The sequence below is a fragment of the Podarcis bocagei genome (genome assembly GCF_964188305.1).
Source record: "Podarcis bocagei genome assembly, chromosome: 1".
NCBI lineage: Eukaryota > Metazoa > Chordata > Lepidosauria > Squamata > Lacertidae > Podarcis > Podarcis bocagei.
Window position 1 is genome coordinate 36,144,808 of NC_138125.1, and position 24,015 is coordinate 36,168,822.

Consider the following 24,015-nt stretch of genomic DNA (forward strand, 5'->3'; position numbering starts at 1 on the left):
ATGCGATCCGCACCGGGTGTCATCCCCGTGGGGGTGACAAAATGGCACATCGCAGGGGGCGGCACTTACCTTGAGGCCTGGCCTGCAGCGCGCCTGAGCCACGTATCTCTCCTGGGAGTGACGCGGTGGCTCGGGGCCCTGTGCTGCCTGAAACGGCAGCGTGGGACTTGTCTCTGCCAGGTGGACTCCATGGCGGTGCAGATCGCTGCCCCGCCCCCGTGGGCAGCTCGCCCTGCCCCTACCACTCTGGGTGCCACAACAGCTAGCTACATCCCTTGTCACATATGGTTTCTCCATCCAGTTCTGATCTATTCTCACTCCCTGCTGCAACCCTCTTTGAAACTGCCCATGCTATTCAGAAGGTCCTTCATGAAGTCTTTGGAGCTTTGGGCAGTGGCAGAACTAGTGAGGCAATGATAGGGTCGGCCAGGACATTTTCCTGGTATAGGCCGCCCACCCTGCACCCACCATCATGTCTGCCACCACAATTGTGCCCTCACCCACAGCTGCACCTGTGCTACTACCACAACACAGTTTCGAGGGACCAGCATTAATGGCGACTGTGGCAGTGGTGGCATGGGCTGTGGCAGGGCTGGCAGTTGCACAATGGGACTGGCAACAGTGCAATAGGGAGTGAGGTAGGGGTCAGATCTGCTGCCTGAGGTAAATTGTTTCGCCTTGCCTCATGGAAGCGCTGGCCTTGGGTAATGTTCAGTTGTGCAACTGGCCTTCCACTCATGCAACCTTTGAATTCAACTCCATATGCTTTATCCATTCGTTCACTCAAAAATGTATATCCTGCTTTTCACCACATAGGTCTCAAAGTGGCCTACAATAATAAAATACACAATTGAGACACAATTTAAACTTCCAAAATATAAAACCTCAAGAATTTAAAAGCTAAAAAAAAATAAAAATGTAAAACTCCTGAGAAGCATTCAGGGTGCAAAGGTCTCCTGAAATAAAACAGTTTTGCCAAAACATCTGAAACTAAGCAGGAATGGTGCCTATCTAATTCTTGTGGGAGGGAGTTCCACAGTGCCTGCAACACTGAAGGTACGACTTCTCATTGGCATGAATTATGATTCTGTCCCAAAGCGGATTCCCAGCTGATGAAGCATCAAGGTCTCATTAACAGGGTGCCAAGGTAACATCTTAAGGAAATCAGCCCTGAGTGCTCACTGGAAGGACAGATCGTGAAGCTGAGGCTCCAGTACTTTGGCCACCTCATGAGAAGAGAAGACTCCCTGGAGAAGACACTGATGCTGGGAAAGATGGAGGGCACAAGGAGAAGGGGGCGACAGAGGACAAGATGGTTGGATAGTGTTTTCGAGGTTACCAGCATGGGTTTGACCAAACTGCGGGAGGTAGTGGAGGACAGGGGTGCCTGGCGTGTTCTGGTCCATGGGGTCACGAAGAGTCGGACACGACTAAACGACTAAACAACAACAACAACAAAGGTAACATCTGAATTAGTTAGCTGTGCAAGTTTTGTAGCAGTCTGAGGAGGCAAGACAGACTGCTATCCTTATCCCTCTTTTGATCTAACAGATCTCAAGTTCCCAAGTAAAGAAACTCAGTAAATAACAGTAAAGACATATACAGGTAGAAAGCCCCAACAGGGTGTGGGAGCTAGTTATTGTATTGTTCAAAATGTCACATTTATGACACGAAGGCTCTTAGCAGTGGAGGCTAAGAGGGCAAGTAGGGCGCTGCCCCACCAACCTGTTTGCTCTCAGCCAGTTCACACCTGCCTGCTTTTCTAACTTACAGCCAGTCCAGGTTGGTAGCACTTCCTGTCAGCTTTTTCCTCCTTAAGTTTCTGCTCCTTCCTATATGCAGCAATATGGAACTTGCTCTCCATAAAGAAGCACAATTTCCAGCACAAATTCTCGCATTTGCAGATCAGCTTCAGAAAACGTACCTCAATTTAGTAATGGCATGTGGTAGATAACGGATGCTGATAATGAAAACAGTATAAGTGCTATCAGCAAAAAGTTGGTCTTGTGAAGTAGGAAGAAATGAACACTGATTTTTTAGATGTGAGAGAGGAAAACAGATGAAGAAGGATGGGGCAGGGTTTTAGTAGCTGTGGCACAAAAAGCAGTTTTTCACTACAACAAATAATGTGCCAATGAAGGTAAGGAAACAGCCTCAGCCCTCCTTAATTTACTCATTTGCTGACACAAATTTGCTCCAGCGCAAATGAGATGTGGCTGTTTTCATATCCTTTAGAATGCCATTCTAGTGAACATGGGGTGCGCTATCCCCCTTTTCATCCACTTCTTTCTCCAAAAAAACACTATGGACTATGTACTTCATAGGACCTCTTCTCTAGTGCCACTGTAAATCTCACTGTGAACTGCCCTGAGACCTCTGGGTATAAGGCGGTATTTAAATACTAATAATAATAATAATAGTAGTAGTAGTAGTAGTAGTAGTAGTAGTAGTAGTAGTAATTCCATTCTGAAGGAAATCAGCCCTGAGTGCTCACTGGAAGGACAGATCCTGAAGCTGAGGCTCCAATACTTTGGCCACCTCATGAGAAGAGAAGACTCCCTGGAAAAGACCCTGATGCTGGGAAAGGAGAAGGGGACGACAGAGGACAAGATGGTTGGATAGTGTTCTCGAAGCTACCAGCATAAGTTTGACCAAACTGCGGGAGGCAGTGGAAGACAGGAGTGCCTGGCGTGCTCTGGTCCATGGGGTTATGAAGAGTTGGACATGACTAAACGACAACAACAACAGCAATAAAAATAGAATCCTAACAACCTGACACTCTGCTCTTGCAGCACAGCTAACCACAGTCTTGGTCTCTTCTCTTATTGTTTTCTAGGTATGTAAACTAGACTTGACATCAAACTTTACTCTAAAGCAGTTTTAAAGTATGTGTGCTAGGCAAAATATCTGAGGAATTTCAAGGAAAGCAAAAGGGCTTTTTTCATGTGCAATAAATAAGACAAAATGTCTCTGTGGGGTTTCACAGTTCTCACCGTTGTCACTGAATTTAGCCTAAAAGCAAAACATTACAGAAATCTGGAGGTTCCCCTTCATAGAATCATATAATTGTAGAGTTGGAAGGGACCGTGAGGGTCATCTAGTCCACCCCCCTGCAATGCCTAACGTGGGGCTTGAACCCACAACCCTGAGATGAAGAGTCTCATGCTCTACCATGAAGAAATTTTAGACACCTCCCTAGATCAGCATGGAAAATAGTTTTGTACTCGCAAAGGCCAAAGATGAGACAAACTGGATCCTCTTTTGCCTCCTTCATGACATCACTTGGGGTGCAAGATGGCTTCCTCCTTTCTCCCTGCCACGAGTGAATCTCCAAACCTCTCCCTTTCTGGCTACTGATGTGTCAGTCTCCAAATTATCTCTCCCCACTGGCCCATCTGGTTTTGATCTAACAAGGAACGGAAGGAAAGAATTGTGGGTGGGAGGAAGAAACTACAAGTTTTTGATGTTCATATTCTGAGCCAACAAAGTGAAAGCTTTGGTCTCAGCTCTGCAAAAATGTGTAGAAATTTCAAGGGAAGCAGGAACATCTGAAGCTGTCATATGCCAGGTCAGAGTATTTGTCCATCTAGTCCAGTATTATCTATTCTGACTAGCAGTAGTTTTAGGCAGACATCTTTTCATCACCTGCTGCCTGCTACTTTTAATTAAATATGCCAGGGATTGAAGCTGGGACCATCTGTATGGAGGTGGGAGGGCATATAGATTGGGGCTGCTAACAGATGAAGTGCTAATAATTGTATATGGAGAAAGTATCAAGGTGTATGAATCCATTAAGATATGAAAAAAATGAAAAAGTGAAAAAAATTAAACTACAAGAAAAAAATTTTAATGCTAGCAATGTAAAAGCAGTGAGAAAAAAAAGCACTTCAAGGCTTTTGAATGAGAGAATGCAAAGAAATGAGAATAATACGGTGGCACCTCGGGTTAAGAACTTAATTCATTCTGGAGGTCTGTTCTTAACCTCCCACTAGATGTCAAAGAAATAAACAACTATCTGATGTTTAGAAGACGTCTGAAGGCAGCCCTGTTTAGGGAAATTTTTAATGTTTGATGTTTTATTGTATTTTTAATATTCTGTTGGGAGCCATCCAGAGTGGCTGGGGAAACCCCGCCAGATGGGTGGGGTATAAATAATAAATTGCTGTTGTTATTATTATTACTACATGCTTGTTTAGTTCAGAGCTCCGACTTCAGTGTGCTTGGAATGGAACCCAGATCATCCCTCATTGAAAAACTCCTGGGTTGGATCCAAAGAACAGAGAGTAGAAGAAAAACCACTGCTAGTGTGGTTCCACAAACACTTGAACAATGGCTTGTATGATACTACCATCGGTTCAACAGTGGTTCTTGTACTTGCACAAGAGGCTGAAATGGGAAGTATCCAGTGATGTAAACAAAATGAGGGATGCTGGATGCTTATTATTATACGTTAATATATTTATTACTATGCTAGCCCAACATCTTTCTGCTCGAGGGAGCCTTCATAGAATCATAGAATCATAGAGTTGGAAGAGACCACAAGGGCCATCGAGTCCAACCCCCTGCCAAGCAGGAAACACCATCAGAGCACTCCTGACATATGGTTGTCAAGCCTCTGCTTAAAGACCTCCAAAGGAGGAGACTCCACCACACTCCTTGGCAGCAAATTCCACTGTCGAACAGCTCTTACTGTCAGGAAGTTCTTCCTAATGTTTAGGTGGAATCTTCTTTCTTGTAGTTTGGATCCATTGATCCGTGTCCGCTTCTCTGGAGCAGCAGAAAACAACCTTTCTCCCTCCTCTATGTGACATCCTTTTATATATTTGAACATGGCTATCATATCACCCCTTAACCTCCTCTTCTCCAGGCTAAACATGCCCAGCTCCCTTAGCCGTTCCTCATAAGGCATCGTTTCCAGGCCTTTGACCATTTTGGTTGCCCTCCTCTGGACACGTTCCAGTTTGTCAGTGTCCTTCTTGAATTGTGGTGCCCAGAACTGGACACAGTACTCCAGGTGTGGTCTGACCAGAGCAGAATACAGTGGCACTATTACTTCCCTTGATCTAGATGCTATACTCCTATTGATGCAGCCCAGAATTGCATTGGCTTTTTTAGCTGCCGCGTCACACTGTTGGCTCATGTCAAGTTTGTGGTCAACCAAGACTCCTAGATCCTTTTCACATGTACTGCTCTCAAGCCAGGTGTCACCCATCTTGTATTTGTGCCTCTCATTTTTTTTGCCCAAGTGCAATACTTTACATTTCTCCCTGTTAAAATTCATTTTGTTTGTTTTTGCCCAGTTCTCTAATCTGTCAAGGTCGTTTTGAAGTGTGATCCTGTCCTCTGGGGTGTTAGCCACCCCTCCCAGTTTGGTGTCATCTGCAAATCTGATCAGGATGCCCTTGAGTCCATCATCCAAGTCGTTGATAAAGATGTTAAATAAGACCGGGCCCAAGACAGAACCCTGTGGCACCCCACTAGTCACTCTTCTCCACTCTTCTTCCTCAGAGGCTTATCTGTAGGGGGTAGAGGGAATTGAACACCACTTGCTAAACCACATATAAAAACTTGTGCAAGTGGAAGAACATATTTGGATTTAACTTTGCTTTTCTCAGGTAATGTCCAAGGGCAGAGTGTAAAGCTGTAATTCTCATGTCAAATGAAAATGCTATTGATGTAGGTGACAATGGAGTTATAGACAGGAGAGAAGGCTACAGAAAGGAGCAGGGAAAACGGCATATTCAAATAGCCTTCAACATGCAGTGATAACAGCATTTAGGAGGAGGGAAGGTACAAGATTCTTATTTCACTGTGTGTAGAGCAGTGTGAGTTTGTGTGCGTGCCCACATACATGTGGATGGTGGTAACCTCTAACCACTTTGCAACTGTTCATGAGCACACTGTGGTATGATGGCCTGATCAGATAGAATACACATGAGAATTCTTTGGTAAGCATACAAGTCTGTGCCAGACAGTTCTGCTTAGCCCAGAGTAGCCTGTTCAGGATTCCCTCCCAATGCGATCCCTCTTTAGTATCCCCTGGGCTGGCCAAGAAGACAAGCATCACATTTGCACCTGGACTGTCCACCTCAATTTATATTTGATAAAGAAAGAAACTACTTTTCTCTTGCAGAAAATCAGTTTAGTTCCTTTCATGATCGAATTTCTGTGTATTGCATTGGCTATAATACTAACTCCGTTGAAGTCAGGTTGGAAAACTCCCATTGACATCAATGGAGTCCAGACTATGCTTTAAATCTTTTTGATAGATTGACCCAAAGGCCTTGTCTTACTATCTTCCTATTTGTACAGTGCCTAGGCACTAGAAACAGCTAATATAACATTTAGTGCTGCAGTGGATTGTCATGGTGTTTGATTTTTTTGAGGCAAAACCTGTCATTTCAGAGACTGTGAAAAGGTCAACAAAATACACATTTTAAAAACCGGTTGATCTGCACTAATGGACACTAAAAGACTATAAAGTCTTATTACTGCAACACACACACACACACACACACACACACACACACACACACACACACTGTATAAAAATGCCTAGATATTAAAAACCCTACAGTCCCCACTCTCGCTCCAGGATTTTTTTTTGTCTTTTTCCACCTGCAAAACTCACAATAAAAATATGGGATGTGGATGTGTCAAAGGGGAACAAAAATTATCACGGATGTTGGACCCCACAGTTCAGCTCACCTTTAACAACAGTACATATACCACCAAACCGGGGTACTTCTTTCATTGCAAATAGCAGAATATAGGTAGGGGCAGAATTCTATTAGTTGGCTTTGCAGTTGGCAACATCATCCTGCTATCTCTCGCTTCCATTCACCTATCACAGCTTACTTCAATTTAAGTGACAGGCACACAGGCAGCTGCTCATGCAGCTGGCTCTGTGGTGGAGGAAAAGGGTTAAAGGATGGTATGTGCATCCTCATCTCCTTTCAACTAACCCATTTCTATGCAGCATAATGGCATAATTGAGAGCCAGTGTGGTGTAGTGGTTAAGAGCGGTAGTCTTGTAATCTGGGGAACCGGGTTCGCGTCTCCGCTCCTCCACATGCAGCTGCTGGGTGACCTTGGGCCAGTGACACTTCTCTGAAGTCTCTCAGCCCCACTCACCTCACAGAGTGTTTGTTGTGGGGGAGGAAGGGAAAGGAGAATGTTAGCCGCTTTGAGATTCCTTAAAGGGAGTGAAAGGCGGGATATCAAATCCAAACTCCTCCTCCTCTTCTTCTTCTTCTTCTTCTTTGAATTTTGATGCTATGTTGTATTCAGCAACAGTGCAGTAGCATCCGTCAGAAGCTGATGAAGAGGCTACTACTGCAGATTAATTTGCCACCATAACATTGCATAGGATGGAAGCATGAAAAAGAACCAAAAGCTCAACCTAAAAATATTGTTCAATTAACAAAACATATTTGCTTTAACATGTTGTGCTAAGTACGGGCCTTCCATGTCCTATTAAGCTCCCAAGATGATGGGAAGCTGCAGCTGTTAAAGCCCATACTCTTAACAGATGTATTAATTAGGTATATGAATATGGTATCCTATCCTGTGGTTAGTTCCACCTTCATCACTAACTGTTAGAATGGTGGCCTCAAGTCCCAGATTTGTTGAATGGAATACACATGTAGTCTGTGCACGACTCTGGGGTTGTGGCACTCATTTCGCTTTACAGGCCGAGGGAGCCGACGTTTATCCACAGACAGTTTTTCCGGGTCATGTGGCCAGCATGACTAAGCTGCTTCTGGCACAATGGAACACCGAAACCAGAGAAGCACAGAAACGCTGTTTACCTTCCCGCTGGAGCGGCACCTATTTATCTACTTGCACTTTTTTTGGGGCGTGCTTTCGAACTGGTAGGTTGGCAGGAGCTGGGACCAAGCAACGGGAGCTCACTCCGTCGCGGGAATTTGTACCACCAACTTTCTAATGCCATCCACATAGATAGAATAACAGAATTGGAATGGACAAAATGCATTGAAAAACCAACGTTCCATGAGACTGGATAACAACACTGCAGTGTTGTCATACATTCTCTCTCAGCGCACCCCCCCACCCCCGCTCCTGAACAGTATGGGAATAGCACAGGACTACTATGCAGAAGGGACACAACTGATGCCACTACCCTGCACTATGGATATAATGGTGAACTTAATTTAAGTTGGCTGGGATTTTTTTTAATTTATACAAACTCTCACACACTTTTTTAAAAAGAATGAATAAGAACTAAGTAAAAAGGGCATGAACTTCTGACATTGCTGAGACCTTTTGTTTTGAAAAAAAATGCTGACCTGTCACAGCTGCACTAAAACCCTGAATATCCCTTCCCACCGGTCACAGAGCAGTAATAATTTATCCATCAGCAAAGACTAATAATAATAATAATAATAATAATAATAATAATAATCAGAATGGACCAGGAAGTCCTTTCCGCAGGCATTTGGTGTGTTTTTCCATTCTTTACTATCTTTATGGCTTGCACTTTTCCTCTGCCCAAAGGTCAATCATAGCTGTGACTTAAGTCATTGGCTATGAATACTGACAGGTAGTAGTGCAGGATGGGTTTTAATGGGTAGGAGATGATATGTTAATTGCAATTCATCCCTCCAGGCACCCATGTGAGTGAGTTGAACAGAATTTCAAAACCCCATTCTTGGCAGCAAAATTAAAACCATAGGAATTAGACTGTAAAACCTCCTTTTCAGCAAATCCAGCTATGAAATAAGCTGGTTTCCCCCTTCTTACCCCACTTAAGAAAGAATCAGGCAAAAACTTACTTTATAAGCATGCATTGGTTCACAGCAAAGGCAGCAGCAAATCTATGCAAGCAAAATACTATATTTACAGTATAACCAGCTTCACCTGAAGCTGCAACAAGCAGACACATGTCTGCATCCAACACACACTGGTCAAATGAAGAGGGGAGAGGAACAGGAAGTCCTATATGCTGCTTCCTCTCCAGGAGAGCAGGGGAAATGACATCACACAGAGCTCTCTCTACCAACTGTATCTCTATCTGTCTATCAAAATAAAAAAATTCCTTCCAGTAGCACCTTAAAGACCAACTGAGTTAGTTCTTGGTATGAGCTTTCGTGTGCATGCACACTTCTTCAGATACACTGAAACAGAAGTTGCCAGATCCTTCTATATAGTGAGAAGGTGGGGAGGGGTATTACTCAGAAGGGTGGTGGGAATGGGAGATTGGCAGATAGCTGAGATGATCCTGTTGACGACTCTTAACGACTGTAATAGGTCTTACAGGAAAAGGCAAGGGGTGAGAAGGTGAGAAATGGCTTAGTCATGTATAATGAGATAAGAATCCAATGTCTTTGTTCAGACCAGGTCTCTCCATGGTTTTAAGTTTGGTAATGAGTTGCAATTCAGCAGCTTCTCTTTCCAGTCTATTTCTGAAATTCCTTTGTAGTAAAACAGCTACTTTGAGATCTTGCATAGAATGTCCTGGGAGATTGAAGTGTTCTCCTACTGGTTTCTCTGTTTTGTGATTCTTGATGTCAGATTTATGTCCGTTTATTCTTTGGCGTAAGGTTTGGCCTGTTTGTCCAATATAGAGAGCTGAAGGACACTGTTGGCATTTGATGGCATACACAATGTTAGACGATGAGCAATTAAATAGTCCCGAGATGGTATGTGTGATGTTGTTGGGGCCAGTAATGGTGTTGTCCGGGTGTATGTGGCAGCAAAGTTGGCATCTGGGTTTATTGCAGGCTCTGGTGCCAGTGTCCGTGTTAAGTCTGGTTGTAGTATTATTGTGTGTTAGGAGTTGTTTAAGATTGGGTGGCTGTCTGTAGGCAATGAAAGGTCTTCCTCCCAGAGCTTGAGAAAGAGAACTGTCATTGTCCAGGAGAGGTTGTAGATCTCTGATGATGCGTTGTACTGTTTTAACTTGGGAGCTGTATGTGATGACTAGAGGTGTTCTGTTATCTGTCTATCAGCAAAACAGCTCTGGAGACTTCGCATCTTTTCATGCTAACTAGCAAAAATATATGCATTTGTTATTTTTGGCTGCTAATCTCCCACAAGTACCAATATCATACCTCACAAAACAATTAGAAAGATTAATGCCTCCCATCTCAGCCTCCTATTTCTGAATCTGGGTCAGTAAATGGTCTAAACAGGCATCAAGTAGCATGGGTAGAAACTGGGCAAAATGTGGATAATCATGTAGTATGGCAACCGTATCAAATTCACACTCAGCCATGAAGCTCTCTTGGTGACCTTGACATAGTCATTGCCCCTCAGTCTAACTTACCTCACAGGGTTATTGTGAGGATAAAATGTGGAGGATGAGAAGTACGTATGCTACACTGAGATCCTTAAGAAAAACTAACATATACATTTAATAAATAAATAACCTCCCTCCCTCTCTCTCTCTCTCTCTCTCTCTCTCTCTCTCTCTCTCTCTAATATATATATTATTCCCTCACAAAGCCACACTCACATAGGCACAAAACTCTTATTTTTCAACCAACACTCTGCATATCACCCAAACTCAACGTTCAACATTATATTCCCTTTTATTTCACTTTCCTTCACAAGTTCATACAATGCAAGGGGGGTGGGCAGAAGACACTAATGAACTCTCATTAGCTAACATCTGCCGCCAGGGCTGTGAGGGATAGCAACAGTAGCAACCCAGTAAGGAGATCCTGGCCTGTGTGGGACTCTCATATACAGTGGTATACCTCAGGTTACATACGCTTCACGTTACAGACTCTGCTAACCCATAAATATTACCTCAGGTTAAGAACTTTGCTTCAGGATGAGAACAGAAATCGTGCTTTAGCGGCGCAGCGGCAGCAGGAGGCCCCATTAGCTAAAGTGGAGCTTGGGTTAAGAATAGTTTCAGGTTAAGAACAGACCTCTAGAACAAATTAAGTTCTTAACCTGAGGTACCACTGTAGCTGCTTCAGCAGCCAGGAGATTCAGTTGCAAGATGACAATTGTTGAAACCTTGTAGAATGAGGGAAGGTGTTTGTGTGTGTGTGTAGAAACTTAAATATACCTTCGCCTTGCTGTAATGACTATTGTATCATACGTGTGTGTGTGTGTGTGTGTGTGTGTGTGTGTGTGTGTGTGTACACACAGCAAACTGCCTTCAGAACGTCAGTTAGTAGGTGGGGTATGAATAATCATTTGAGGCTCAGGGGCCCTCCATCAGCTTTAGCTGGTGGACCAGCTGTGCCCCTATCTGGGCAGGGATGGCCTAACTTCCATTGTTTATGCTCTGGTAGCTACCAGGCTAGATTACTGCAACGTGTTATACCAAAGAGGTACTCAAAAGAGTTTGCTAACTTAGCTGTTGCATGTGTTGCTATTGTTAACAACTCAAAGAAGGTTAAAGCAGTGTCTAAGTCAGAGACAAAGACACAACAGAGAGTAGCAAGCCAAGGTAATGCAGAAGCACTCATTCCTTGGAAGCCAAACAACCAGAGAGGTACACTGGTGAAACCAGTGGTGGGGAGTTCCAAGGGTGGAACTGAAACAACAGGGGACTGTTATATGTATAACAACTGTTTGTTCTCTTCTCTGGATCATGTTTTGCCAATTGATGCTTTTGGGGGAGGATGTTGGGAAAAAGCACCAAGGCAAAAGCCAGCTCCAGATTGCTGGAATGCAAAACAGGATGTTGTGGTTTGCAGATGTACTGCTAGAGAAAAGGTGGAGCCTATTCTCTGTACTGAGCACCGGATGTTAGCTCAGAGTGTCATATGACCTGTGCTGGAAGTACAGGGGTGGAGTTGAAGTCTCTTCTGATGGAGACTGAAGGGTGCAGTCACATTTCTATGTACTGTTGAGTGACAGGAATAAAACATGTAAAAAGGACTCCTGTCTGTCTCATTTCTCCTCCCTGGGAGAATGCAGGGAGGGAGAGAGAAGCAGAGAAGCAGACGGTGTGTTCTTCTCACGTCTGATGAGAAGAATCGCCAGGTTTGTTTACCTAGCCTGCCGGGAGGTCGCAGAAGGTAAACACAGTATCTCGCTCAATTGCCTCGGGGGAGGCCAGGTACCTCTGCCTGTGAGCGAAGATACTAACAGGGACTACTTCTGAAGAAGGTTCAGAAACTGGTGCAAAATTCAACAGTCAGGTTGCTCACCGGGCAAAGATGGGTTTGAGCATGTAATGCCAACACTGGCCCGACTACACTGGCTGCATCACTAAAGCCTGTTTTGAATGCAAGAAATTACAGGTGCGATCTGATGTAGATGTTCTGACATTATCAAATCCAGCAATTTTGTATTGAGTGGACACAGCACATAAAAGAGTTCGATTTATTTTAGGAGTCAAGAGGCTGTTTGAATCATAGAGAAATCAGAATGTGCTAGTAGAGTGCATGGCTGGTGCTCCATGAAAAGTCTCATGCAGGAGTACCCCCTTTTGCTAATAAGTAAAAGAAAATATTCAGGGGATTTTTAAAGATCATGATCTCAGGAAATAAGTCTATGGGGGATCCTAGCTACATAAAAGATAGCTGGTGTGAGGAAGGCAAGAAAAGGAGAAAACAGATATAGAGAAAAAGAGGGGATCATTAAACAAGCAGAGCTCACATTTGTTAATATACATTTGGTAAAACTAATGGCATTTTGTTTTACCTTTCACAGCAATGTAATTTTGTGGGAGTGGGCAGCATTACTGTCACCTACAGGGAAGAGAATTCAATCTCTCACTGTTGGAGCGGGATGCTATTTACTGACTAAGAAATCTGCCTGCTGGCAAGGTTAGCAGCGTTATTTTTGTACATAATGTGCATAATTAATGCTTGTGTGTGTGGACAATTTTGTGCTGCAAATAAAACTGTGGTCTTTTCTTGCCAGAATCCATAATAGTGAATCACTACAAGCAGGATCTTGATAGAGGATGTGAAAATAAAACCTACCAGTATAAAAGAAAAGGAGGGGAGGCAAGCAATGAGATTCTGTTCAAAGGGGTTGAATTGGATTTCAGAGGCAAATGGTAGGTTAATATGTCCTGCTTTTCTGTATTACAAGAAAAATCTGCTACAGTTTAAGGTATCTTGAAATAGGATTCTTGATACAACCTTCTGTAATAAAAATGTGCCAATAGCCTCAATTTTATCTGCGCACATCCTTAATTTACTGAACATAATTTGACCTCTTACATTTCCAATTTATGAGCATTTAGGTGCATTGACTTTGGAACACAGCATGAAGCTCAACTTTAATATTTCTCTGAATCTTCCATTTTCCCTTTAAATATAAATTTGCACACACTATGTTTTTACGCAAAAGAACCCACAACTGCTAAATTGCATAAAATGGTCACAAAGTTGTTTTTATTCAGTAAATAAAAAGACCACTTATCTGCTGCAAAGAAAGTCTACCTGTGAGGTTCACAAAATGGATTTGGGGAGTATCTGAAAGCAAAACAACTACAAAAGAGAGGAGGGAGAATATTTAGGAAATCATTCATCCACAAAATGAATTAATCTGCATTGCTATCAGCTAAATCACAGCCAGAATTTCAGATATCCTTGGTAAGATGCTTACTTAAGTTTTAGGAGCCTGGATATTGCTAATAGTAATTAGATTTCTTATCCACCCTTCATCATGAGATCCCAGGGCGGGTTACAAAAGTGTAAAAATACATTACTAAAAACCGCTTAAAACAATTTACAATCAAAGGAATAGGATGGGTCCTAAAAACATACCCTATACCTCAGGTTTCAAAGAACAGGGTTTAGAAACACACCTTCGGCATGTGACAAAGGTTATAGGGGGTGCTGGCTATGTTGGCAGGAAAGAAAGAAATCATCATTTGTGCAGCAAGCAGACAAATGTTCCTAGCTCAAAGGTTTGTGGAATTTCTCCCCCTAGAGATCTTTATTTACTTGCAGGTTCCAAACATCCCATATCAATTCTGCTATCAAACACATTTTGATTTACCCTGCACAATCACTATTAAAATTCTTAAACTATTACATTTCATCATCATTCCAGCTAACAAATAAATTTACCAAGATGAACTGCCCATATTACAGTCATATACTGTGGTCTGTCCTAGCTACAAAAGTTCTTTATTAAAAGCTGCTGATATCTCTGCTAGCATAGCAGAACTAATACAATTTCACTTTTTCTTTGTATCTGTAATGGTTTCCCATTATCCTGATAAGTGGGCAGCCATTCCGCTTCTTCTCTTATTGATATAGCTGCAAAGAGGAATTAGATTTCACCATTTATGTAACAGAGATTAATTGATTAGATTATTAATTAAATATTCCATTAAATCCTCTTCTCTCTCTCTTTTTATAAAGCAGAGGAGTGTAACTCCTTAGGGTGTTCCCCCTACCCTTGAAATAATAAATAAGATAATGCATAACTAAACATTGTATCTAATCTAGTGAGGGATAATTGATCAACTAGGATGCTCTGCTATGAAAGACAGAATCATAACTCATGTCCCTAAAAAAAATATCCATTGATTTCTCTGCACCACCTTTTCCCATTTTCTGCAACTATAATCAAGGTGGATACTGTTTCCTGTTGTCAAAAAAGCTTATGCCACACAGTGCTAACTTTAAGTGGATATCATTTAAGTAAACATACAAACAATAGATTCCCTCGTGATATTAAAGTGCTGCTGGCTTAGACCTAGAGGAGAACGTCCACCCATACAATGTTTCAGATATATGGGTTAAAAATTAAAAAAACGGCAAATGGCCTTTTAGGTGACCCATAATTAAAAGCAATTTTGAGTTGTCTTTTCAGGGAAACAACCCATGGGATGTATTTGCTACCTGTTTGACCTTCACGATTGTGAGTCCTTGGCAGTGTCAGTGACCCTCTGAACTGAATTCAAAACTAATCTCTAGCAGAGAAAGAGAAACAGAATTCATGCAAATCATATTAATTCCAACATTTCCCCAGTGAGCTGGGTATAAACTACAGCCTAATTAAATATTTTTTAACGATGTGAGTAATTTTTGCCAAGGGGCGGATTCAGGGGAAAATTTAATATGAGATCACAAAAGCTGTTCCCAGCGTTGATTCTGTAAATTAATGACTATCTGCCTTATGATAAAAACATGCTGCCAAGAATGAAAATGAAGTCAGCAAAGCTTGCTCTATTTGTCTAACAACCAAATATACAGGATGCAAAAGTTTAAAGGATATGGAAAATTTCCACTGCCTGCGTGTGATGTGTTCATGATAGAGATGCAGGATTCTGACAGCACAAAGCTGAACTCTATTTTACAAGGCGGCAGCTTTTATTGGTTATTCCTATCATAGTCCAACCCGGTATTATGGACTTCAGAAAGCCCGTGTCAAGCATTCAGATTATGATCCTGAAAAAATATTTAGCTGTTTACGCATTTCTGTGGCTAAGTGTTACTACATGCTTTTGAACAACTTTTAAGGCACCACAGCAGCAAACTGGGCACTCAAATCTGAAGTAGCTCTGTTGATTTCATATGTTAAACTAAGAGAGAGTTAATCACTCCACTGGGGTTATGCCAGAGAAAGCAATTCTGGTTGCAGCCCAAATCCAGGCACTCTTGGAGCACACTGATTTTCTAGATCCATTTCAGTTGGTGTTTAGGTCCTGTTTTGGCACAGAAACTGCTTTGGTCACCCTGTGTGATGACATCTGTCAGGAGAGAGACAGGGGAAATGTGTCTCTGTTAATTCTCCTCAACCTCTCAGCCGCTTTTGATATCATCAACCATTTGATACCATCAACACAGGCTGAGACCCTATCTGCCTGAGGACTGTCTCGCCAGAGTGGTGCATGCACTAGTTATCTCCCGCTTGGATTACTGCAATGCACTCTATGTGGGGCTACCTTTGAAGGTGACCGGGAAACTACAAATAATCCAGAATGCGGCAGCTAGACTGGTGACTGGAAGTGGCCGCCGAGACCACATAACATCGGTCTTGAAAGACCTGCATTGGCTCCCAGTACGTTTCCAAGCACGATTCAAAGTGTTGGTGCTGACCTTTAAAGCCCTAAATGGCCTCAGCCCAGTATATCTGAAGGAGTGTCTCCACCCCCATCGTTAACCCCGGACACTGAGGTGCAGCGCCGAGGGCCTTCTGGCTGTTCCCTCACTGCGAGAAGCGAAGTTACAGAGAACCAGGCAGAGGGCCTTCTCGGTAGTGGCACCCGCCCTGTGGAACACCCTCCCACCAGAAGTCAAAGAAATAAACAACTATCTCACACTTAGAAGACATCTGAAGGCAGCCCTGTTTAGGGAAGTTTTTAATGACTGATGTCTTGATGCAGGCATAGGCAAACTCAGACCTCCAGATGTTTTTGGCCTACAACTCCCATGATCCCTAGCTAACACCCCTAGTTGGGGTGAGTGGCACTGCTTTGCGATGGTTCTAGTCCTGCTTGGATGGTCGTTTCCATAGGGCGATGCCTGCAGTTTGTATCCCATGTAAACCAATGTATTAGTTTGTCTCTCACTAGGTATTTATATATAGCCTTCATCACAATAGTATCTCAAGTGCTCATAGAAAATGGTCTCTAACCATTTTCTCCTCCAGACAGTAACATACACACAACTTATGAGCCCATGAACAGCACAAGAAAAACTAGCAATACGGCTTGGTCTCCAATTTTATTTTATCATAATCTGGGAAATTAAACGGCATATGGTTTGTGATTGGGGGACTAATTTTTTTAATACTGTATACAGTATATCCATCTGAGCTGTGCTTTATTCCACCCAGGTTCTTGTTATTATTTTAGGAAGCATTTGTTAAGAGGCAAGAGTGCCAGATGCTAAAAATAAAATAAAATGTTGATTACTTTCAATTTAACCAGTGAAAGATTGGTCTCTTGTTTTGACTTGAAGACAATAGTAATGTAAAGAACCAACAAAATAATACCTGAACATTTTAAATCAGTGCAAGATGACAAAGGAGCCGGCTAGGATTCTGGTAGTGACCTGGCCAGAAAAGCAGTGCAACACAGAGAGGCTTGCTACTCTGTTTATTTTAATTTGTTACAGTGTGGGCCACAGAGAATGAATTTATAGCCTTTCAATTAAAAGGTCATTCTCCGTTAAACAGCATACTATTGCCTCATTATAATCATAAAATTAGCTGGAAAAGACTGGCATGAGTAGTACAGAAAAGCCACTCACAGAGTTAAGAAGGCGCTCATAACAAATGGGAACACAGAATTTTACATAAAAGACCATTTTAATCATGGCTATGGTTCAACTCATGCAACATGTTTCTGCTTTGTCATTCTGTGGTCTCTGGGTGGGTGTCCCTGGGGCAATAGGATCCACCAGATCTTCCATCCTCAGAGAGGGAGATCCAACATCAAATGCCTTCCCCCTGCTGGTGCCAAAATGCCAGATGGCTGGGGATATTATTATTATTATTAGCTGCATGTATATATTATTGTCTGGAGCTGTTTTACTGAAGCCTTATTTTCTACAATAGTAAACTATTTTGGACTTTAAACTGCCTCTGCGTAGTAGCTGGAACTGGGGGCAACTTCTGCTACATGGCTATATAAGCTCAGATTCCCAACCGCCATCGTATATGCTAGTACAATGGTACCTCGGGTTACCTACGCTTCAGGTTACATATGCTTCAGGTTACAGACTCCGCTAACCCAGAAAAAGTACCTCGGGTTAAGAACTTTGCTTCAGGATGAGAACAGAAATCGTGCTCTGGCAGCGCGGCGGCAGCAAGAGGCCCCATTAGCTAAAGTGGTCTTCAGGTTACGAACAGTTTCAGGTTAAGAACGGACCCCCGGAACGAATTAAGTACTGAACCCGAGGTACCACTGTATAAGCAGGCCTCTTTACCTTGCTGAGTAGAAGGGACAGCCCTGAGGACTATCACAGCGGGCCAAACTAGCTGTGTCTGGCTTCACCAAAAATTCTGCAGCAAGGTCAGCTCGCCCATGAGGTGGACTGGGAAAGCCACCTAAGGTGGTACAACTGCAAGAACACCACCCCTGCCCACCCCACTGGTGGAGGAGTGTTGGGGGCTGCAGGGGCAGCTTCCGGCAAGATTCTGCAAGATCTCACAAAAATCTCATGGGATCTCATTAGCTCCAAGAGATCTTGCTGGAGCCCACTGCCACACAATCCTGTTTTGCCTCAGGCGGTGAAACAGGACATGCCACATGTGTTCTGGTTGGTTAGCAAATACTAATCATGCAAAGCAGAGCAAAAAGTGAAGGACATAAATTGCAACCATGGCTGCTGTAATACGCTGCAAAGGAGGGGGTGTTATTGAGTTGTTTTTGTTTTGTTTATATATTTTGTGGTTTTATATTCTGATTTTGTTCTGTGAGCCGCCCTGAGACCTCTGGGTATGGGGCGGTATATAAATTGAATATATTAATATTGATATTATTATTATTAATAATAATACACACACATACACACCCCGCAGCCAAAAGCTTGTGCAAGTCTTCCAGGTCTGTGATCCAGCATTTATCAAGAACCCCTATGAAGCCCCTTCCCTAATTAGAGGGAATTTCCGTAGCCCATGGGGAAAAGAAGATAACTTATAACACAGACTTGAAAAATTGGTTAAAATGGGCAAATTGAAAATGTAATCTTCTAAATGAAAAGAGTAAATTTGCTTCTAGTTCTGTTTTTTCAGTCTGGGAAACAGAGTCTGTCCTTAGGGGACATTACTGAAATGTGCTAAGAGCAGGCTCCATTTAAAAAAGTGCAAAGGAAAGACATTTGTGAGGAAAATAAGACCAACATAATATTCACAAAGAAACAGTTCAATATGAAAGAGAAGGTGGTGCTTGTGGTCATGTGCTACCTGCAATAATTGCAGACAAGCAATCTCCCACTCCTGGAGAATCATCTCTCGTTGAGTTACCTTATATTAAGCATCCACCACAACATGATATTTCCAAGACCTTTTATAGCTACTAGGCTGCTGCATTGGGCCTGCACTGCCTATGCAGATAGACTGAAAGGCCCAGAAATAGTGATAGAAACACTGTAGGTTTTGGAATATGAACAAACCCTTGACAAAAGAAGATGATTTCATTGTGGTTATGAGAAAAAGACAAGACAATATTTTGTGTGTACATATTAAAGGTAAAGGTAAAGGTACCCCTGCCCGAACGGGCCAGTCTTGACAGACTCTGGGGTTTGTGCGCCCATCTCACTCAAGAGGCCGGGGGCCAGCGCTGTCCGGAGACACTTCCGGGTCACGTGGCCAGCGTGACAAGCTGCATCTGGCGAGCCAGCGCAGCACACGGAACGCCGTTTACCTTCCCGCTGGTAAGCGGTACCTATTTATCTACTTGCACCCGGGGGTGCTTTCGAACTGCTAGGTTGGCAGGCGCTGGGACCGAGCAGCGGGAGCGCACCCCGCCACGGGGATTCGAACCGCCGACCTTTCGATCGGCAAGCCCTAGGCGCTGAGGCTTTTACCCACAGCGCCACCCGCGTCCCGTGTACATATTACCCCTGCTAATTACATCCCCAGGATGATTACGTTTTTCTTACACAGGCTGGGAAGTGTTAAAAATAATATTAAAACCTAGTTTTTATTAAGAAGTGCTTTCATAGAGATCTGGAAAGCAGCAAAGTGGGGGTGCAGCGGGCAGGCAGTCCTGTACTGTCTAGTCAGAAAGCATGTTGTCAAAAAGTACATGAGCATGACTAGCGTCAAAAGTCTCCAGGGCCTGTCAAAACTAGATATATGCCAATAAAGTGGAGGGAATCTGAGATAGGCTGTAAAAGATTAAGAGACTGGAGCAGCTGATTTATGATCAAAGATTAAAATCTACATTGCAACTTGCACCTCTGCCTAATGATAACTGCAAAAATGGGTGGCAGGCCTGATGCGGAAGTTCATCCATCCACTTTAAACTGGCTGGAGATTTCCCTGTGAGGAAGACGAATCTTCCATGAGAATTCCCTTGCTGATGTTAGTTCAGTTAGTGCAGCTAGATGCAATTATATGTGGATGTTTCAGCATTCACTACAAACTCCACCGATTTCAATTTCAATTTCAATTTCCGAAGACTAAGGTTTTTGTAACCAGGTGGGAAAAGAGCAAAGTTGCCCAACAGCTACAACTAACTTGTACACTTTTGCCTCTCTATCTCTCTTACACACACACACACACACACAGAGAGAGAGAGAGAGAGAGAGAGAGAGAGAGAGAGAGAGAGAGAGACTTTATTGAGGAAATGTGTATGACTTAGATAAAGCCAGTCATTTGGGTCTTTCACACCCAATCCACCCTCCAATGTGGTTATGTAGCACAATTTAATTTTTACGAATGGATAACTTATACAGTGGTACCTTGGGTTACATACGCTTCAGGTTACATGTGCTTCAGGTTACAGACTCCGCTAACTCAGAAATAGTACTTCGGGTTAAGAACTTTGCTTCAGGATGAGAACAGAAATCGTGCTCCGGCAGTGCAGTGGCAGCGGAGGCCCCATTAGCTAAAGTGGTGCTTCAGGTTAAGAACAGTTTCAGGTTAAGAACGGACCTCCGGAATGAATTAAGTACGGTACTTAACCAGAGGTACCACTGTATTGGGGTTGGGCAACATGAAACAATAAGCCTGCATTGAATAAACCATAGTGAAGATTAAAATACGTTTCATTTTAGCTGCATATAACAGTCAGTAAATGATCAACCCTTCAGAATCAGTTCAGCCATTCATAAGTCAGGGCTGCCCTGGAGGCCACAATGCAAATTTTGAGCAACTGCAGGGTTTGGACCCATGTTTCCTATGTCACAAGACCCCGCAGAGGGCTTACCTTTGGTAGGGTGCTCATGTCTGAGCAAGCCACCTAAGAACAATTCCGGCAAGAAAAGCCTGGGAAGAGGATGATACCAGTTCATCTCCCCCATTCCCCTCCCTATTCCATTTGATGGCTTTCAGATTTGAATTCACATGACTGAAGACTCCAAGACTGTGTAAGTTAATGAAACATAGGCTACAGTTAATGACAATTTATTCCTATTTTGTCTAAATTCTATAGAGAAAATTACATCCCCTAAATACCCAGTGACTACTTAGAAAAATATCTGGCTCTGCATCTCTTCAGCATTTTGAAGTGTGAATTTTAAAACATGTAGCTTTATTTGAACAAATTGCTGTGAAGGCAGTCACAGGCTGCTTTTGAACCTGCCTCCACAGAGACTGCTTCTGTGTGGACTGACCCAGCAGCCATTGCCACTGCAGCAGAACCCTATGCTTTGACCGGGTTTGTTTTAAGAGCGGCAGTTGTGATGATTCCTCTTAGGTGAGCATTCCTGTTAAAAACGAATGAACAATTAAAAGAACAGGCCCCATTTTAAAAATTTATTTTAGTTACAAAAACTAATGGAAATTCAAATGAATGAATTCTGAGTGAAGAACCTATTATTCATTTGCTTGATTCGTTTTTTATTTGTTTCTATTGGGATAAAAAAATGAAATAGTTTGTACAGGTCACTGAAAAGTTACAGTGAGGAAAAAGGTAACAGATATAAATGGAATCCATAACACAGGGACCTTTTATCTAACCTATTTCAAATTTGGCAGGTGTTGTGGTGTAAGTTTTTATTCCTTAAGGAGCTCATGATGTGCCTTGTATATTGCAATGGTCCTTTTATAGTATATTTCCCACCTTTTCTGTTGTTGTTGTTTTGTCTTGTTTTTCTTTTGGATAAACCAACTGGCAGCGGGGGGGGGGGAGGGCAAAAACAAATTAATGAAAGCAAAAACAAAATGAATGAAACTTTACCAAGGAAAATGGAGCAAACATATTATTTTTTCTTTGATATCCTTAAATCCAACCCTAAATAAAATATGAACCAAAAGTTTTGCAATGCAGTTTCCAAGCAAAATATTTGTACAAAATGCATATATTAGGGGAAAGTGTGCATTAAAATACATATATTAGTGATAATACAACAATGCAGAATATTAAGCAAAATTTCTTGCAAGAATGTGTATATTAGGAGGAGTGCACACTTAAAATGCTGACAAATTTCCGTGACGAAATCACAAACTGAACTTGACAAATGAGAAATTGGTACAAGAAATTGAAAATGAGGATATGGACAAGCTGGAACGTGTGCAGAGGAGGGCTACCTTATGAGGAACAGTTGAGGGCTTTGGGTTGTTTAGCTTGGGAAAGAGGAGACAGAGGAGATATAATAGCCATCTTCAAATATCTTAAGGGCTGTCACATGGAGGATGGAGCAAGATTGTTTTTTCCTGCTCTGGAGAAAGAAAGGAGATTCCGACTTTCTGAAAATAAGAGCTATTCAACAGTAGAGTGGACTCCCTCAGGAGGTTGTGGACTCTCCTTCCTTGGAGGTTTTTAAGCAGAGGTTGGATGGCCATCTCTCATGGGTGCTTTAGTTGAGATTCTTGCATTGGAATAGATGACCATTGGGGTCCCTTCCAATTCTATGAGAGAAGCTGAAATTGACAGATTCATCCATCCCCGGAGGCTGCCAGAGATTATTTATTCATTTATTTAGACAATTTATATACCACTTAATTACAGTCATCTCTAAGCAGTAGACAAGTAACTCAATTCAATAAAAAAAAATCAGTTAAAACTATAAAATCAGAATTCAGTGAAAAACATACAAATGTATGTTAGGTAAAACTATTGGTTCATCTAGCCCAGTGTTGCCCATTTAAAATGGCGGCAATTTGTCTCTCAATCTTCCTCATCACTACTTGGGGATGCTGTGGCCCCTCCCCACAGGATGATGAGTTAGAGACAGAGCAGTGGGCAGGGAGACATAATTACAGTACAGAACAAGTTGCTTTACACAATTACAGTACATAATGCTATCCTGTTCTACATTTCAATACATGCCAGACAAATTAATAATTTGTCAGATTTCAAGTTTCTTGGAATATTCATTTCAGCCGAATAGGAGCAGCCTCTTTGGTAGGATAATGAGCCTTCAAAACGTGCCATTCTGAAAGTGTTAATTATATTTATGGGGATTTTTCATGAAGGAAGCAGAAAGTGTCTATAAATAGCCTAGAGTTTTCTCCTTTCTATTTGTTTTATGAAGTGGAGTTTAGAAACATCATCAACATACTTTTTTATTAGCCATAATGGATTGCTAGAGTTACAAGGATGTACAATAAACCTGTTTAAATATTCACTTCTCAGCCATACATTACTGCAAAATTGCTGCAGATTTCACTCATGAATCCAAAGACTAGGCTGTATGCTCTTTTTCCATTTGTTGTTTATTGGCAGAATACAGCATTTGTACAGTGAGGGGGAGGGGGGCCACCAGGCGTGAATCTTTAAACAGGTTTTGCTCCCCCCCCCGTCATACTAACTGCAGCAATCCATTATGCATAATAATAAGAGTGCATTGGTACTGTTTCAAAATCCCATTCAATAAGCAAAGAGAAAGATGAAACTTCAACTCCTTGATGTTTTTAGTGATTGTTACTTATGCCTTTTACTTTTTAACTCATGGGGAATAAATCTATTACCATTTTCCTCACAGTGCTATAAAAAGCACATGTAATGGTATCTGCATTAGATCCATGCAGTATAGAGCACACTATTTCTGTATCAAAGCTATCTTCATTTAATTGTTCAAGCCAGACACAGTCTGAAGGCAACGAGGACATATGAAATGTATACTATAAGACATTCTGTTACACCTTATTTTGCTGTGCTGTCCAAATGCTAAATTATTTTTAAATGAAGTCGAGGTTTGAAATAACACAGCTAATGGGTGGTTGTTGGAGCCTTTTTATTTATTTTTTGCTTAAAGATGACTGTAAAAAATGTAAATATTGCATAGGCATTACTTCCTCAAACCATCTTCTTATTTTAAAGTATTACCAACTGAGATTTTATAACTATGGAAGAGTTCCACAGAAATTCAATTCCAATCAGTTCATCACTCTCAGTACCTGTTACAAAAGCCTCTTAGTAGGATATAATAATGAAATGTAAATATGTTGAATAAAACGATTGCGTTAAGGGGAACTTTAGTTTGCATGGAGTGTGTTTGGTTGATT

At 42.1% G+C, this 24,015-nt stretch overlaps 1 protein-coding gene across 12 annotated transcripts in view; it reads right to left on the bottom strand.

Moving 5' to 3' along the window:
* The window catches only part of NPAS3 (neuronal PAS domain protein 3), a 637,639-nt gene that overhangs the window by 118,156 nt on the left and 495,468 nt on the right, over positions 1–24,015 (bottom strand). The window contains exon 1 of one of the 12 annotated variants that reach the window (XM_081207990.1): positions 70–481. The exons of the other annotated variants lie outside the window; for them this stretch is intronic. Within the exon in view, the coding sequence (XP_081064116.1) occupies positions 70–297 (228 nt within the window). The 5' untranslated portion in view covers positions 298–481. Of the gene's footprint in view, positions 1–69; positions 482–24,015 lie in introns of those variants that run through there. 12 annotated transcript variants of the gene reach the window in all.